This window comes from Macrobrachium rosenbergii, chromosome 55, assembly GCF_040412425.1.
Source record: "Macrobrachium rosenbergii isolate ZJJX-2024 chromosome 55, ASM4041242v1, whole genome shotgun sequence".
In the NCBI taxonomy this organism is placed as follows: Eukaryota; Metazoa; Arthropoda; class Malacostraca; order Decapoda; family Palaemonidae; genus Macrobrachium; species Macrobrachium rosenbergii.
This window is the reverse complement of record NC_089795.1, coordinates 60,990,603-61,009,277: the sequence shown is the minus strand read 5'-3', so window position 1 is coordinate 61,009,277 and position 18,675 is coordinate 60,990,603. Positions and strand designations below refer to the sequence as shown.

The 18,675-nt window shown below is 40.9% G+C and overlaps 1 protein-coding gene across 3 annotated transcripts in view; it reads right to left on the bottom strand.

Moving 5' to 3' along the window:
• The window catches only part of LOC136835315 (procollagen-lysine,2-oxoglutarate 5-dioxygenase 1-like), an 83,463-nt gene that overhangs the window by 2,995 nt on the left and 61,793 nt on the right, over positions 1–18,675 (bottom strand). For all 3 annotated transcript variants that reach the window (XM_067098650.1, XM_067098653.1, XM_067098652.1), the window contains 5 exons: positions 12,120–12,230; positions 11,160–11,502; positions 5,750–5,854; positions 2,856–2,999; positions 2,290–2,415 (listed from right to left, as the gene is read on the bottom strand). In XM_067098650.1, coding sequence (XP_066954751.1) covers positions 2,290–2,415; positions 2,856–2,999; positions 5,750–5,854; positions 11,160–11,502; positions 12,120–12,230 — 829 coding nt within the window. The remainder of the gene's footprint in view (positions 1–2,289; positions 2,416–2,855; positions 3,000–5,749; positions 5,855–11,159; positions 11,503–12,119; positions 12,231–18,675) is intronic.

The following is an 18,675-nucleotide window of genomic DNA, read 5'->3' as shown; positions in this document are numbered from 1 at the left end:
TGCATCATCAAACCATGGCTGGTCATTTGAACCAATCTTGATAACCTTTCTAGGGACACCTTACTAAAATAGCCATCAGCGTTTCACTTCTTGGTATCTGGATCTGATATAGCATCTGATATATGAAATACCTGATAAGCTTCAATAATGCAATCCCAATTGGCTGTAGATTGCAGCCAGACCACATTTCTAATGGTAGCATTAGAAATATACTAACTGACAGATGTCCATTAGAAATATACTAATTGACAGGTGTCCATCTCAATGGCACAATGGTCGAAAGTGTCTACATACTCACAGACCTTGAACTTGACATTAGCTGGAACATCTATGAATATGAGGTCTACTCTATTACTAGAAATATGCAAGGGTTTTTGATGTAAAGGAGGAGAATCAGTAAATTTTATATTTTTAGTTATGTTAGGGCTGCCCCTACAAAATGTGTTTAACTATCTCTTATCATTTCTGTATGTTGACACTCTGTCTGATACTATAATTTTAAGACTTAAACATAACAGTAAAGCAACATGGTTATTTATGTGGTACAGTTTGCGACAAAGTTATCACTACATCATGATGCAGTCATACAATAGAAACATATTTACAGTCAACCAAACATCTGTCTGACTTATCTACACAATCTTTCCTTCTCTCCATCAAATGTATATTACTGATGTTGTAATTTTAAGCCCATTAAACACGTTACAACATTGTCATTTATGCTATATGGCATATAAAAAAACGTTCACATCATTACGGCTGCAAAATGCATCATGATAACCTGAACTGACATAATTGTAGAAATAAAATTATAAGCAACCACACAAATGTCTGTCCGACAAGCCTAAACAAAATTTGTTTCCTCTTTCTCACATACAAATATACTGCCAATACTGTAATTTTTGGTCTATTGAAGATAATTTACAGCAATATTGTTATTTAAGTTTAATGCCACGCAAAAAAGTTGGACCATCATTACACCATACAAAACGTTACGTTACCTGAATTTGCAATTGTTTTACTGAACCAAAACCCAGTGTCTGCTAGCCTACAACATCTCTCTCTCTCTCTCTCTCTCTCTCTCTCTCTCTCTCTCTCTCTCTCTCTCTCTCTCTCTCTCTCTCTCTCTCTCATATTACTGACATAATCTTAAATATACTAAATTATAGATGCTTTGCAATGTTAATACAAATAACTTAAATAATAAGTACTAAAAGGTATTTGAAGAATCCCTTCGGGCCCCAACTGCACCCACCTTTTAGCCTTTTTACTTTACCTCTGTTCCCATGTCCTTCCTTTAACCTTGTTGGCCAAACCCTCTAACTTAAGTGCTGAGTGACTGAAAGTGCCCCAGTGCTTGGCTTGACAGCCTAAATTTCATAAAATCAAATCAAATTAGATCAGTAATGGGGTACATACACTACTACAGACAATGAACTTTCAACATTGTTGGAGGCTAAAGGGTTTTAATCTGTGAATGGTAATCTATGAATGGTTACAAAACAGAGTGCTCAATAGAGATAAGGATAGATGCATAACTGTATTAGAAATGTTAAAGCTAGTTGCTTACTACATAAAACCCTTATCTTTAAAAATTTGTAAGAAGCTATAATGACTGGTATGTATAATATCACTACATGGCTTTTGTACCTCATGTCTATGTTATAAGAGCCCACTGTTGTTTGTGTTCATGTCTGAGAGTGAAATTTATTAATTTCATCCAAACCAGCTGCTCATTCCTTATAACTTAATACTGTACACTTGACCTTCACTTTTAAATACACCAAAACGGTTCTTGACCATTTTAGTAAACTAGTGAGCAAAGTATGCCTGCAAATATGGCAATCATGTCTTGTATGCTACCAAATATGGTAAACACGATTAGTTTTCCATGGTTCCAGTCGCAATGTAGACCAGAAATGCTGTTTATCCTTTATAATTAGAATAAAAATAAAAATTATAAATAGCTGATTTTGCAGCTACTGTCAAGAAAGAAAAAATTATCCACATCTATCTAGCATATAAAAGTTCAATGTTAGATGCACTGCACTGATGTTAGTTCTTCAACATGAGAAAGTCTAATGAAATAACAAAAAAAGTATTCTGATGAACCTACAGTTTTTAATAGGCAAAGTTAATAGTTTCCAAAAATAAGTGTGAAAACTGTAATTGTTATGCATGATATTCATCCTCTGGAGTTTGCTACTAAAGCTGTCTGTGGATAAAAATCAGATCACAGGGTGGGAAAACTTCAACAACTGCTACATGATATATCATCAGCAAACTCACCTCATATTCATCTTTTGGTGTTAGATTCATGTAAAATGTGACAACACTGGCATCATGATGACTGGGAAGACCTGGGAGTTCATTGGGTTTGAATCGAGCAACCAGCGAATAGGGAGTTGGGTAATTCTGCAAAGTGAAATGTAGAGGTCAAAAGGAATAGAGAGATAAAGTTTGGCTGAAAGAAAAAAGTTCTTAATTCTGTCAAAGTGAACCTTAGCACAGTAACCAATTTTTTCTCCAGCAAAAGTTTTTCCTTAAGTCACAATTTAAATTATATGTAAGGGGCATATACTGTTCTTGGAAATATTACGTTTATAATACTGTATTACCTTTCATCATTATCATTTCTATTTTTTAAGCTGTTCTATGTGAAGTATTTGAAAGGAATTCACTTGGGTATTTCAATCTATCCTGACAGGTTTTCAAAATCTGTGATCTTTTACTGGATGCAGTGTTATGCTCCACATCATCTTTCCTTATAAGTTGATCATTACGTTAAAGCTGACTAAGTAGAGGAATTAGTAATCAAGGAAATATACAAAATCATTCTGTAGCTATTTACTTACCAGATTGGTAAATGGATAACACAATTTTTGCAAAGATGCAAAGACATTTTGATTTAAAGAATTGAAGAGTGTGTCTAAACCAAGCTGAGAGAGCAGTTGATCTACTGTAGGGACTGGTTCCACACCAAACTCCTTCCTAGGATCCTGTGTAAAAGATTATAATGTCTTGATTACCAGCAAAATATCTCTCAATCATGATTTGCATGATAAAGAGAAGCTCACCTAAAGTGTGCTTTAAGGATGTTAGAGATAATTGTCGTATAAGAGGCTTGAATGACTAGGACCTGCTTGAGTGAATGCTCTTCATTTTCCTCTTTATTTTACTTATTCATGCAAAAGGTCACTAGAATTTCATGACTTTAAAATCCCTTATGAATTCTGATACTTGTAGTGAACAAGAGCTGTCACTGGAGCAGCTCGAAGCTTTTAGTTTGTTTCCTTAGTGACAGTGTAGCCAAGAGGTCTTTACAAACTGGGAGGCTGATTCACAAAGCTTGGAAAGCAGTCCCAACATCTGGAGAGGCTTGAAGTAGAATTACAAAGGCTAACTAAGTTTAGAAGGCTTAGGAAGAGGACAAAAGGACTATTAGTACTTTAGAAAAATCAATGCAAATCTCAAGCATTAAGATTTAGTAATGCTCTCCAGTGTCAAAATGATAAGTGTAAAATATCATGTGATAGGACAGTGATGATAGCCTGCTCTATTGGCATATGGGTCTGACCCAAGCCACAAAACTGAAACAAACAAGCACACAAAATGGAAGCTGTGCAAGACAAACATGCCTTACCCCACAAAATGCAGGATGTGAGTAGCATTGGGGGATTGTGAAAGAAGAAACCAATGTTGTCAATGCTCAAACTGAGAAGGTGAACATCAGAGGCAACCAGAGAAAAGGTGAACATAACATAATGGAAATGGCAATTGACAAAAACAGAACAAACTATCTGGGAACACCTGCCAATACAGGGGAGGACAGTCCTAATCGAAGGTTGCAGCTAATCTTTTCCTAAGTAACTGCAGCAGATATGAAAATGACCAAAAAATTTACTGTAAACAATGCACACGTGCAAGTAACGTATGACAACTTAGTCTAGGAGGAACACTCAGCAATTTGATGTAAGGTGAGTTTGCGTGATTGTGTGCCTATCTGTGGCAGTGGTATGGGTATCAATACTATGTACGATTAGTAAAAATTTACGAGTTACTCTATATTAATGAGAATACCTAGAAAAATAAACTTACAATTATGACAAGGCAAAAGTCAACTTAAAATATCAATAGCTGACAGAGGTAACCTTACACAGAAGCTGACAAACAGAATTTACATGAGACCTTCATGCAGATTGCATCTAGAGCAACAATCAGCAATATTCTCCAAAGTGTCTTGATGAGCCCCTAACTGGACACTGGCTGTTATTCTGTATCTATGCTATATATCAGTAAGAGGATTTGACTTCAAGAAGACAGATCGGGACCTAAATTCTTCCCATGAGGTAAATGACTGATGTGCCATGAAGTAGTTTAGTCAGGTCATTCAGTTAAGGATGGCCACTTTGGAGTTTGGAGTTTGGAGTATGGCTGGCTATGGAATATCAGTACTTTGCACTCCATTGATGACATGTTGATAGAACAATAAATATAGCCTAAACATTCAATAAAATAATAAGCTGAAATTGGAATAAAAACAAGATTAAATTTGCTAAGGTTACTACTCTTCTTAGATATGAACAAACAGAGAGATTAAATAAAAATAGATGTCAATATCAGGGATAAGACTAAATTATAACAAAACACTACGCAAATTCCTTCACAGACAGAAAAACATAACCAGGCATAGTCTGTGATCCATAAATTAATTTGCAGTGGGTAACTTAGTTTCTGATTCATTATTCAAAATATTTTCAATCTGGAATATTTAACAATCCAATGCACTAATGAAGATATATAGTATAGATACAGAATAACAGCCAGTGTCCAGTTAGGGGACTCATCAAGACACTTTGGAGAATATGGCTGATTGTTGCTCTAGATGAATCTGCACGAAGGCCTCATGTAAATTCTGTTTGTCAGCTTCTATGTAAGGTTACCTTTGTCAGCTATTGATATTTTAAGTTGGCTTTTGCCTTGTCATAATTGTAAGTTTATTTTTCTAGGTATTCTCATTAATATAGAGTAACTCATAAATTTTTACTAATCGTACATAGTATTGATACCCATACCGCTGCCACAGATAGGCACACAATCACGCAAACTCACCTCCGATCAGATTGCCGAGTGTTCCTCCTAGACTAAGTTGTCATACATTACTTGCATGTGTACATTGTTTACAGTAAATTTTTTGGTCATTTTCATATCTACAGTTACTTAGGAAAAGATTAGCTGCAACCTTCGATTAGGACTATCCTCCCCTGTATTGGCAGGTGTTCCCAGATAGTTTGTTATGTTTTTGTCATTCGACATTTCCATTATGTTATGTTCACCTTTTCTCTGGTTGCCTCTGATGTTCACCTTCTCAGTTTGAGCATTGACAACATTGGTTTCTTCTCTTTCACAATCCCCTAATGCTACTCACATCCTGCATTTTGTGGGGTAAGTACAAATTTAAGGGCTTTACAAATTTCAATGCTTTAAATATCTCTAATCAAATGTCAATTTTGATTTTACTGCGTCATTATGCTATTTATCCTCACTTGTCTGAAAACCTACCTTTTCACCTCTGTAACAGTGTCACCTTTAATAGTATTTATCCTCTAGTTTATTCTTAGAATCTTACATCAATAACACATTTGTTACCATTGTTATTTGCACTCACATATAATTACTATGTCTGCTTAAAATACAGTACTGTACAAGAAAGATCTAATTTTGAAAACTGTCAAATGTAAATACTCACCCTTTTTACAGCAGGAGACCACTTATTTTTCTTTTTAGCAAGATGCACCATATCATAAGCAAAAAGTTCGTTGAAAACAGGAATTTCATAGACTTCATGGCATGGCTGAAAAATTGGTTATTCTGATGAGGTTATTCAAGAGAACAATACCATAGGAAGAAACAGAAAATTTCTTGAACCATTTCAGCAGGTTACAACCAGGAGCTAAATTATTAAAATTAAAATACAAGACTGGTAGGAACATAAAAATGACATTTTTATCATAAAATAAAGTTTTATATATACTTACCAAGTAATTACATAGCTACTACCTTTCTACATGTAAATCTAAGAATTCAAATTTCACAGTGGCACTACTATTGTTCATGTAGGTGACAAGGTCCTGCCCACTTTCGGGACTGATAGGTACAACTCAAGAAGAGCTTCAATTCATTTTGGCCATTGATGTCCATATGAGGGAGGAGGTGGGCTCTGATTATATAATTATTTTGGTAAAGTATATACTTGTATAAAGCTTTGTTTATCATAAAAATGTCATTTTAAATGAAAGATATCTTATCAAGTAATTATACAGCTGATTCCACATTGAATGGAGGTGGGAACATGGCCATATTCTACTCCAAGGCATTAAGGAAATAATGAATATAAAACAGAAAAGGTTGGTAGCTTTAGAATAATGCTTGTTGTTCCTTACCTAGTAAGAGAGCTCCTGCAGACTGGTACTGCCTCTGGGAGGCGCTCAGCCTGTGGGGGACGTGGCAATATGGCCAAGGATCACCTCCACTTCAGTGGGTACTCTACAGCCATGGAAGTTCACTGATGTTGACATTGACAAAGATTAAAAAAGGGTGCCCTTGCCAGCCACAGATAAAGGTCCTAACTTGCTGCAGTTTTCTAATACGGTTTCAACGTCCTTGAGATAATACGACACGAAAATAGACTTGGACACTCAAAAAGTTGATTGCAGAATAGATGCTACAGACAGATTATGTCAAAAGGCAAGAGACATGGCGATGGCCCGAACCTCATGAGCCTTTATTCTAAGGGAGGAAAGACATCATCCTTTATCCGAGAATGAACTTCCAAAATACGGCTCCTCAAGAAGAATGAAAGGGCATTCTTCAACATAGGTCGAGATGGGTTTCTCACAGAGCACTAGAGATTTTTCAAGGGCCCTCTGATTTTCTCTGTCCTGTGGAGGTAGTACCTCAAGGTCCTCCTCTGGTCCAAGAATGTCCATTAAATACTTAATGGCAAACGAGTGAGGCCAGGGATTGGAGACATTCTCGTTCTTGGTGAGGAAACCAAGAGAAAGAGATTCTTGAGTGAAACTGGGTGGAGTGGCTCAAAGGTGGAACCAGTAAACCACTTCAAAACCTTGTCTAAATTCTACGACACTGCACCAGGCTTCTCTTGCTTGAAGGTTTCAAAAGATCTATAGAAGTTGCTGAGATCCTGATTAGAGGACAGGTTCAAGCCTCTATGCTTGAACACTGAGCCAAGCACTGACCTATATCCTTTGATTGTAGAGAGTGAGAGGGCAACAGCTTTCTGGAGGTCCTCAAGAAGAGTAAAAAATCTGCTATTTGGCTCACAGTCGTCTCAGAAGAAGAGATTCTATTGCTCTCGCATCATCTTCTGCAAATGGTCCATTTAGATTGGTAGAGCTTGCAAGAAGAGGCTCTCCTGCATCTAGCAATAGCCTCTGCAGCTTGTCACGGAAAGCCTTTTGCTCTGACGAGGCTCCTGACAGTCTGAATCCTGTTAGGGCCACAGCAGGCGACCCTTGATGAAACCTGAGGAAGTGGGGCTGCCTCAGCAGTGACTGTTTTTGTGGTAGAAGCCTCACTAAGTCCACAAGAAGACGCAGCAGGTACAGGAACCACTCCTTCCTGGGCTAGAACGGAGCAACCAAGGTCATCGTGACATTCTGGTGAGACGATACCTTGTTGATTACCTCCCTGATCAATCCAAATGATGGAAAGACATACATGTCCAGGCCTGTCCAATCTAACAGCATGGCATCCGTTGCCCATGCTTGAGGGTCCCGAACTGGGGAACAAAAGAGAGGCAGATGGTGGTTCCTCGACATTGCAAGAAGGTCTACGGAAGGCTTGCCCCATAGCTTCCTTAGATTGAGGCAGACAACAGGATCTAAGGTCCACTCTGTTGGCAGGACCTGATGGCAACGGCTTAATTTGTCTGCCAAGACGTTCAGTCTTCCCTGAACAAAGCAAGGAATGATTGTGACCTGACTCTGCTCTGCCCAAAGAAGGAGGTCCTTCGCCTTCTCACAGAGAGTGAAAGAGTGAGTGTCCCCCTGCTTGTGGACATTAGACAAGGCTGTGGTGTTACTGTACTGCTACAATCTTCCCTGCTTTACAAGGCGGAGGCCCGACTGAAGCCCAGGTGAATGGCGCTGGCTCTTTAACATTTATGTGTAAAGACCTCTGGACCGAAGTCCATGTTCCTGGAACCCTTTGACTTCCTGAAAGGGCTCCCTAGGCTAGATTGGAGGCATCTCAATAAAACTCTAGTCTTTCTTCTGAAAACCAACATCGAAGATCCTTGCTTTCAGGTAAAATTTCAGGGCCTCATATGACCTGCCCAACTTCACAAATTGTTCTACCTAGAGGCCAACATGCCCAGGAAGACTCATCCACTGAACCGCTGAGCAAACCCGAGAGAAATTACTCCCGAACTGTCGGAGAGCCAAGACTAAATCCTTTTTGGAGGATAGAAAAACCAAAAGCTCGGAGTCCAGGATTATCCTAAATAGAAGATCTTCTGTGTCAGGAGTCCAGCTGTGACTTCTGAGGGTTTATCAAAATGCCTATTTCTTGCACTAGGTGCAGAGTCTGCTTCAAGTCCTATGCACACTGAGCTTCCAACATGGAGCGGAGAAGCCAATCGTCCAAGTAGAGGGACACATTGATCCTGAAAAGATGAAGCCATTTCCCAAGAGGAGCGATGATCCTGGTGAAAACTTGAGGGGCTGTGGAAAGACCGAAGCAAAGGGCCTGAAATTGGACAAATTTGCCTCGAAACATGAATCTCAGATATCTGCTGGAGTCTGGATGGATGGGAACATAGAAATGGGCGTCCTACATGTTCAGAGTGACCATCCAGTTGCCCTGGTGGAGGGAGGACATGACAGAGCAGGCTGTCTCCATGCAAAACTTTGTCTTCATGACAAATAAGTCCAGGGCACTGACATCCAGAATGGGGCTCCAGCCCCCCGATGATTTGGGGACTACAAAGAGTTGGTTGTAAAAACCCTCCAACGTATGATCCAATACCTCCTCTACTAGCCCTTTGCAAATCAAGGACTCACCTCTAGAGCAAAGGCAAAAACTTCTCCAGACCCTAGCCGAGGTAGGCCGTCAAGGTGATTGCCCAGCCTGGACAAGGAGAGCTTCTCTTTGAGAAAGGATCAGGTAGCCTCTTCTCAGCACTTGGACTACACAGGGGTCCACCCCTCTGCGACCCCATTCCTCCCAAAAGAGACGTATCCTGGCTCCAAAGGGCATACAAAGGACAGAAGCATCATTTCTTGGCAGAGGGCTTGAAGGTTGACTTCTTGATGGACCTCCAGGGAGGACACAGATTAGCTCTAAACTTCTTCTGCAGGGCCGACACTTCTCTAACTATATCCTGAAGGAAGGGATGAGTCTTGTCTAAGGGAGAAAACAAGAGCACCGATTTCTACGTAGATGTTACTCTCTTCGTGGCAAAGGAACACCACAACTCCTGATTTTTAAGGATGCCCATCGAGAAAAGGGAAGCGAGTTCGGCGGAACCATCCCTGGCTGCTTTGTCGGTGCATGATAAAACACCAAACCAATCAGAAGCAAAATCTGCAAGGTCTGGACAGTTTTCAGTTTTTCTCGCCAAAGCCCCCACGGTCCAATCCAGAAAACTGTTAACCTTAAGACCAAACTTTTGGTCGATCCTGGTCTTGAGCTTTGCAATGCAATCGGGTTCGGAAGCATGGGAGCCATGAGGGGGTGGTACATGAGGACTGGACACAAGAGATACATTGGATACAGGTGATGAAATAAAAGATAAATCAACACTTACTGACTTAGGAGTTGTATCCTGACTAACCAAGGATTTACTCTCGGCTCTGGAAGCCGCTTCTAGTTCTGCAAGATGAGAAGCTAAAGTCTTCCAAGTCTTTTCATCCCAACCTAAGTATTCATCACAAATGAGATTAATATTGCAAACCTGTCCTCTACAAGAAGCGCAAATAGAGTGAGAGTCATACAAAGCTTTTGTTAACCTGGTATTGCAGCCATTGCTTCAATACTGAAAACTAAACAAGCTAGAATCAGACATTGTCAAAAATCAGTCAAGTTACAAATACTTAGAGAAAAATCAAGTCTAAGAAAAACAACGCAGTAAGGCAATTCTTGTGAGAACAACTGAACAACACAAACATCTAATGATCACCAATTCTTGTTGAAGAAAAAGCTGGTCTACTCAAAGTCTCACTCTTTCAGTTTAAGCCTAGAAAAAGTCAAATCTAAGCTCAGAATAGTAAGATAAATGAATAATCCTAAATAATAAACTTGCCGAGGCAACCATAAGCATGATACTTCACCAAAAAGGGAAGATAACAAACAAATCCGAAACAGAGCTGCGCTCCTACAACCGTGTGTAGCCATAGGATGGCAGAAACAAATTGAGGCCAGTTGCTAAGTTGTTCCTCTTCTTCCCCAGAAAGTGGGCAGGTTCTAGTCACCTACTCTACTCTATTGAGGAAGTATTTTACAAATTTTGAAATTCAAGCTACCGTGCAAGTAGAAACTGCATTGATGTAATTACTGGGTAAGTTACATATATAAAAATGTCAGCTCTACTTTAGTCACTTGCAATAGAAACATCTGACATCAGTACAAATCATAATAGTAGACAGAATATTTTTTAATAAGTACAGTAGTAACACAAGTGGGTAATTCTAGCACTTTCTGAAGCAAAACATAAAATCAGTTTAACTTTTTCCTTAACAGACAATGTTCATTGGTGAATAGAATCCATCTGTTTAAGTTTCTTTTCATCTCAGCCAAGTCATAAAACATGAAAATAAAATGTACTAAGATATCAGATGTTTCTACAACCATTACAATATTTGTACGTAGGACAGCACTTGCACCTCAGCAATACCACATGAATTAAAGACAGACCACAACTATGACATGGCTGTGAAAGTACAGTAAAAGCTATATGAATGTCCTAAGGTAGCCATTGTCTGAGATTTCAACTTTAGTTATAAAAGATTGACATAGATAATTTCCCAAAATATTTAAAGCCATTCTGGCTGCTTTTGAAAATCTAAGAAATATTTCTAGTCAAATACATAGCAATTCTATTGAAATAGCAAACTTCAACATTGTAAAGAGAGACTAACCCTTTTTACAACAGAAATATTTCCACCTAAGATGTTTTGAAGTTCCTTATGACCATAAGCAACCATCCAGATGACAGGGTTAGAGGCATATTGGTCGAGGTTATTCTCTTTCATCTTGTAGTGAGTTATGTTTAGCAAAACCCCACTATTAGGAAATGCATTTGTAACCACCATTGGGAAACCATTATCCCTCAAAGCACCACAAAAGGCTATATCAGAAGAGTCAATATACGAAAAAGTTTTGGGATGTTTTTGGCTGAGGGTATATGGGTCTGACAGCCTCTCCAAGACATCATGCCTGACAGCATAGACACCTCGAATACAAGATGAGTGCCAATAGCCCCTACAATAAAAAGAAAATAAAATCCTGTCAAAAATCATGTTACATACATTTTTAAGGTTTAGAAAACATTCAGATTTAATTACAATAATATGTGCGCTCATGAAAAATTATAAAGGAAGCAATGCAACATACTGCTAGTGCAAGTTATTGCAAGTTACACTCTAATTTTTTACATTATTATCCATAATACTGTACTGTATAAAGTAGCATTTAGCCACTCATCAAATTTGACTGTATTGTACATCATATCATTATGAGTAGCAGATAGTAAGCGATGCTGCCAAATTTGAATATCCATCAAGATAATACAAACTGATGGATATACACTGTATGTACAAGGTTCACTGTAATGCCCTTTTGAATTTCATTATCAACTTGACAAATTTAACAGGAAAATATTTATATATGTAACATTTTGTTGCAAGAACTATAAGGAAACTTATCTTGATATAGAATAAGTAAAAAGCTCTTCAAGAAAGTGGAGAAATATAAAAGCTGTAAAATGGCTCTGTATTGTGTATATAACCTTGTCTATCTTTCTGATCAATAGAAATAATGGCTCTCTTACCTGAACATATTATCCTAAGCTCTAATAGAATCACTCTAAAATGTCTTACCTGACATCTTGAGTTTCATTTAGAAGTTTGGAATGGTCCCATGAATAAGCAGGAATCAAAGCTGTTGCATCAATTTCTCGCCAGAAAGAGGCTGGCGTCCAATTCTGAACTCTGAAACAAAAGAAAGGTTAAGATTACTAACCTTGATCCTTTAAATGATTCACTCTGGTCTGCTCTCTTTATTTTTACTAACTATATCTTAAATAAATACAGTCTTTTAGGATATAGAGTAATATTAAATAAAATTTTCAAAACTATACATAAAAATAAACAAACAAAACTGAAATGTAAAACTAACATATACAGGCAGTCCCCGGTTTACAACGGGGTTCTGTTTTTCCGCCGCGTTGTAAACTGAAAAATCGTCAAAAATAATCAAAAATCCTAAGAAAACCTTACTTTTAATGCTTTGGGTGTATTGAAAACGATGTAAACTGCATTTTTATCGAGTCTTTCATCAAAAAACCTCCAAATTTTGATTATTCTGCTGTTTTGGAGCCATATTTCTTCCGTCGGATGTGTGTGCGTTATGGAAAAACCCCGGAACATGCGTCGTAAACCAGGAAATAATTTCTGATGAATATATCTGAAAAGCGTCGTAACCTTCAAACGTCATAAGCCGGACCCGTCGTAAACCGGGGACTGCCTGTACATGCAATAAAATTAATTATTACTCATATTAATTGTTTTCCAAAGGAATTCCTAGCCATATGGAGAGGGGAAAGTAAGAATGAATAAAGATTTTCATATAACATAGACCATGAAGCAAAGTTACTGGCAGGTTGCCTATTTTCATCTGCAAGACATGAAAAAGCCTGCAAAATTATGTGAGAAATTTCTTCAGAAGAAACTCTTTTCTAAGACATCATGAAAAATTGTTCTGCCATAAATTACCACTAATAGTATTGTACTGTATGGTAGTTTAATGCAGGGCATCATTCTGGAAGGGAGGAGGGGCTTGGCCTCTAGGACCTGATGGCCCTGACCCAAAGACTTGTTTACCGTAGTCTTTGAATAATAATAATAATAATAACAATAATAATAATAATAATAATAATAATAATATAATAATAATAATAATAAAGGTTTGACAAAAAATTATTTCTGGAGAGGGCCCGTGTCACCCGGTGAAATGGCCCATTCAGCACTTATTCAGGTAATTCATTGCTAGATACCAGAAAGCTAAATGAAATGCTGGGTTACTACCAGGCCGGCTCACTAGATGGAGTCGTGTGTGGAAAGGTGAACTACAAAACACGGAACCTTATCCTATAGGGACTCCAATGTCAAAAGTCCCAACGAGAGGTGCCGATAAGCCCAGCATGCACTACTCGCGGACTGTATGCCAAGGCAACACTAGCCGCATTCATGTTAGCACCACCTCCCACTAGAATGGGTTTACCAAGGAGAGGAGGAATGAAAAAACAGGGTGGGTCACGGGTGGCCACGGGTCCCTCTCAGAAATAGATTTTCCTTTGTCAAATCCCTTTTTCTGGATCGAGGTCGTGTCACCCGGTGAAATAATAACAGAGAAATAAACATCATTCTTATGCTATTAAAGACTTAATAGAGACATTGAAAACTAGGAGAATTCTACCCTGAACATTAGTAAGGTCCTCTAAGTTCATGTAATGAAAATAATGTAAGTGGTCACCGTCTAAGATCATTAACAGAATAGCACCTGAATAGGCTTGTATTAGAAAATACTTCCCTGCCTAATAGCAGACCCAATGACAGTGCCCCAGCACTAAAGGAGAGGACCTGACAAACAAAATTCCTGTCTAAAAAAACTTACTGCAAGGAAAACTGGACACAGAAACAGACCTTGTAAAGAGTACTTTCAGTGACCAGAAAATGAGGACCTTCAATTTTGTAGATAGAAAGTTAGGGTGAGAATTCACAACACACCCCTGATGAGACCAAAATGATTTGTTCCGCCAGACAGGGCCAGACAGTACAGGAAAACTAACACTAGAAGCTAAGCTGATTAAAAATTTTAGGACTTCCTTAACAAGGAAGGTAAGAACAAGATGATTGTTGGTTGCGAAGCTAACTCGATACATTACTCAAAGACCAGAGCCGAATGTGGACGAATTACTGTTCTTAGACAACACAGACGGGATGAAAGTTAAAACCTGTGGTCTGGTTCCAACAAAAACTTTCCTACATGGCCAATGGCATCATCAGTAACTGTAACCAGAGCTATGTGAAGGTGCTAGTTACTTAACTGCAGAACCATACTGCAGTGAAGTGGATCCCTTAACTGATTTCAGAAAACAGTAATATAGGATAATATCAGTTTCCTCCTAAACTGTAGATTCTAAAGACCACAAAGCCAGGACATCAGAGTTTGAGGCTGACGCGGGCTGAGGTTTATCCAGATGGGACAGCTTGATGGTTGTGTGGCTAAATGGGTTGCAAACAGACCTACTTCCAGGTCCAGGAAAGGTCACAAGACTACCTGAATGACACTCCGTCTAAGGACTATTCCGACACCAGGGGCCCTGGATAGGAAAAGCAGTGACCACTTTTGGACCCCCTCACGAGGAAGGTGTGGTAGCATGAGGCACCTGCGTCTGTTAGTTATGGAGAAGAATAACCATAACCTGGAGGCAAACAATTAAAGTTCAAAACCACTTGTTTCATAGCACTATTGCTGTTTTGTTTAGAACCAGCCTAGAGAAACCTCTTGGGGAAGAAGTTTCCCAAGGACAGGAAGACTGTCACCGCCCTCCAAAGCGTTGATATGGAACTGCCGGGCAGTGACTGACTAAGTACCATGTACTTCCATTGGGGCAAAATATCCACCTCACCCCGCCCAGAGGTGGCGGTGTGAACTGAAGGCGGAGAGAGCTGGAGGGGGCAACCCGGTAAGCACTTGACCCAGTTGTGCAAGGCGGAGGCCACTATTCAAGCAGGAGGAATCAGGAGACCGTCCCTGACTCCATGCATACCAGGTCATAAACTCCAGCGACTTTAGAAGGAGAACCGTCACTGAAGCAAACTGGAAGACAAGACCTTTTCTTGGGCACGGCGAGAGGTATGCTTGAGTTGATGGTAAATGATAGGACGTCCTTGCTGCTCTTTCCACGCTTCCACTGGATTCTGGCTCTGACTACCCTCCTGAATCAGGTGGGATTCCTTCCTGGTTATAGAAGCCAAGACTCCAGAAAACGATTATAATGTTGGCGCCCTCAGGCAATTCCCGGCGCTGGGTGCCCAAATGAGCCAGGCAACTAGATATGCAGCTAGCATGGCCTTCTAATACCGGAGCTGTTGAACTGCGGTATTGTTCCAAACTGGCAAAGACTCTGGAGCCGCATTGAGGGGGCATGAACCTGAGAAATTCGCCTGCTCCCGAGTCTGAATCCCAAGAAGGATAGGACCTTTCTACCCAGCAAGATGTGAAAGGCGTGGAAAGGTCTATAGGGTGGTTACGGCTCCACGGCGCAGTAGGATCCGAACCCCAAGACTGTAAGCAACGAGACTTGCCGCATGAATAAGAAAACAAGCAGGACACGCCGGAAAAAATTTTTGTGGAAGGGGAACTTCCTGTGAGCTGAAAAAGCCTGACAGGCCATTCTAAAGACCCCCAGAACTCTGGCGGAGGCTGATTGAACCAGTGATTGGGGAACAACAGACCAGCTCCACCGGGCTGATAACTATACTCTAGGCCCAGGAACTGAGATTCAGTGGCCCCGAAAATGGTACAGCCTCACCCATGAATACTGGGGAGGAGGAAACTTGGTTGCCTCCCATTAGGCGAATGCCTTCCCAATTTCTCGAGAGGTAGGATGCTTCCTATGGCCTATAGTAACCCGGTCAGAGCCTCTGGCAAATGTCTAGTAAAATTCTTTCCTTGGGTTTTCATGAAACAAAAGAAAACTCAAGCGGAGCCGTGGGGAGAGCAGAGACACGGGGTGTTACAAGGGCTGATGTTTGGCTGAACCACATCATGGTGGAGGCTGGGGTAAGGGCTGTGGCTGTCACAAGGGGGCAGAACCTGAAAGGCCTGCACCACCGCCTGAGCAGGGGCTCTTGAACTACATGAACTTCTTGCCGGACTTAGGACAGGTCGGCAAGATCAGAACCGTTTCTGCTCGTGGGAGGTGGAGCACCCACTGAGCCAGGCTCTGGGTAACATTGTGCCCCAGGCGGGCCGTAGCAGCCCACCTGGGAAAAGGTTAATTCTCCAGTGAAACTGTTCATAAGATTTTTCACCTCAAAGTAGAACTTGGAGCAAGCCTGACACACCTGTTTTCAGCTCCGAAAATTGACTCAGGCAGGGCTGTCGCTGAATAAATTAGAAGCGTAATCCGAGGTTCAGAAGATTCTGTGAATGTATCTGTGATATCTGTCTCCCGGAAATGCCTCAGCAATACATTTTCAAAACAAGCCTGTTGATAAGAGGCATTCGGGCACAAGGGGTAAAAACAGGGCTCTCAAAGAACACGGTAAGACCCCACAGCTAGCGTGAACTTCAGGAATTCTCCGCCCTGCCACTCGTTAGAGTTCTCAGCGGAGACGATGTATCAGCCCCTAGCTGAGGGCTCACTCATGGATCCTGCCAGACAGATGCCATGCTCGTTCTGACAGTCTGGCAAAACCGGATAAAGGATACAGACCGGAAGGGAAGAAATGCCCTTCCACCAACCTCGATGTCCCACACCTGACGGGAGAGATTGCCTTCATGCTGGGAAAAGCATAAAGGGGAATTCCCCAGAACTGGAGAGATAGGGTGGAAGTGTCGGAACGATAAATTCAGCGGAACAGACAGGACTGAACAGGTGATCCATTGACAATGAGTCTTGAGATTAATCTCTTGGATTTAAGCTCTGGGGAAGAGGCACGGACCATGCAGGTAGATAGTTAGTTTAATAGGTTGACAATGACCCTCAAGTCGATCATATAGGAGACCCGTAAAGTTTTCAACAAAGGAAGGAGGGTAACCGCCTTGCTTTGCTAGGCCCGTCCTTTCAGAAGATGAGGCCAAACTCATGGAGATGGCACGGATTAAGTCCGAGACGCCTCGAGGGAGCCCGGGCGAGATCTTCTTGGTTTAAAGGGTCTTCTTTTTGTCTTTTTTTTTTTTTTTTTTTTTTTTGGCTTTACCGGGGCGGTGGGCCGGAACCGTCGAAAGGGATGAAATAGTCCCTAAAGGAAAGAATTTGCCTCACCTAATTTCGAGCTAAAGCGGAAAAGGTTTGCCTCAATTATTCCCACTGCCTGCCTCGCTCCGAGGCGATGTTCACAGGTCCGAGCAAGGACAGAAGGCGCAACGTCTTCAGAAAACTCTCAAGTAAACAATTAACAGGCGAAGAGTTGCAAGACTTCCTTGGCCTCAGGAGGGGAAAAATTAGGACCCCAGACACGGAGAACAACTAAATAAGTTATATAAGGCGGAGTTTGTAGAAAGGAAAAACCCGATAGGTGTATATAAACCTACCTATTTACAGAGAATCTAACTTGGAAATGGAGTTTGGAGAAATGATAGGACATATATGAAACCTACCGATCCACCGAGAATCTCGCCGGAGAGAGCCCAAACACCGAAAGATTAACTATTTAATAAACCACAGAGCGGGAGAACCGATAGGGTTTATATGAAACCTACCGAATTAACGAAATCCCGCCCGGAGACGGAGTTTGGCGGAGGAAATCGATAGGCGTATATGTGAAACCTACCGATTTACCGCGAAAGAGCGACTATTAACAAGCCACATGAGGCGGAGCTTGGCGGAGGTAAACTGGACAGGTGTATATGAAACCTCACGGATTCATCAGGTAGCCTGCTCGGGAGAGCATAGCGTACAAAGCAATCTGCCGGGTGCCAAACGACTAATAATAAGCCAAAGGAGGCGGCGTTTGGCGGAGATAAAACCGACTGGTGTAAATAAACCCTACGGATTCATCAAGTAGCCTGCTCGGAAGAGCATAGCGTACTTTACAACCTTCGAGTCAAGAATAAGTCACATGAGGTGGAGTTTGGCGGAGACGAAACCGGCAGTATATATAAAACCTCACGGGTTCATCAAGTCTGCCGGGAAAGCATGGCGTACTTCCTGTCATGCCAAACTATAAATCCAAAACAGACTGCCGCTTTCCGGAATGGGAGCTATGAACTCCATGACGCCGGTTGTTGCGAGATAGTGGGCATTCTACGCCAAACAAAACCAGCGAGCGTGAGAAAAGGGCATGCTGGAACGGATGCGGGCAAGTACCGTAACAGCCACTTCGCCCTAGGTCAGACCAGGAAAACCCCGGAGGAAAAACCGGAGGAAAACCAGGCTAACAGGATAAAAACTCATAGACATAAAACAAAGTCAACGGAACATTTCAGATAGATCATGTTTGAACAAAATGTGGGAAGGTTATGAACTGTTGGAAGTGGGCCCTCCGAGCCAGAGAAAAACCCGGAGGATATCCTGAGCAAAGTGATAGCGGTGGGGAATAAGCGCTGACCGCTAAACACTAAAAACACCCGTATTAGCATTAAGCAAAGGAGGCGCCCAACAAGATAACGAACACCCCGAACAGGTAGTATCAAAAAGGAGGG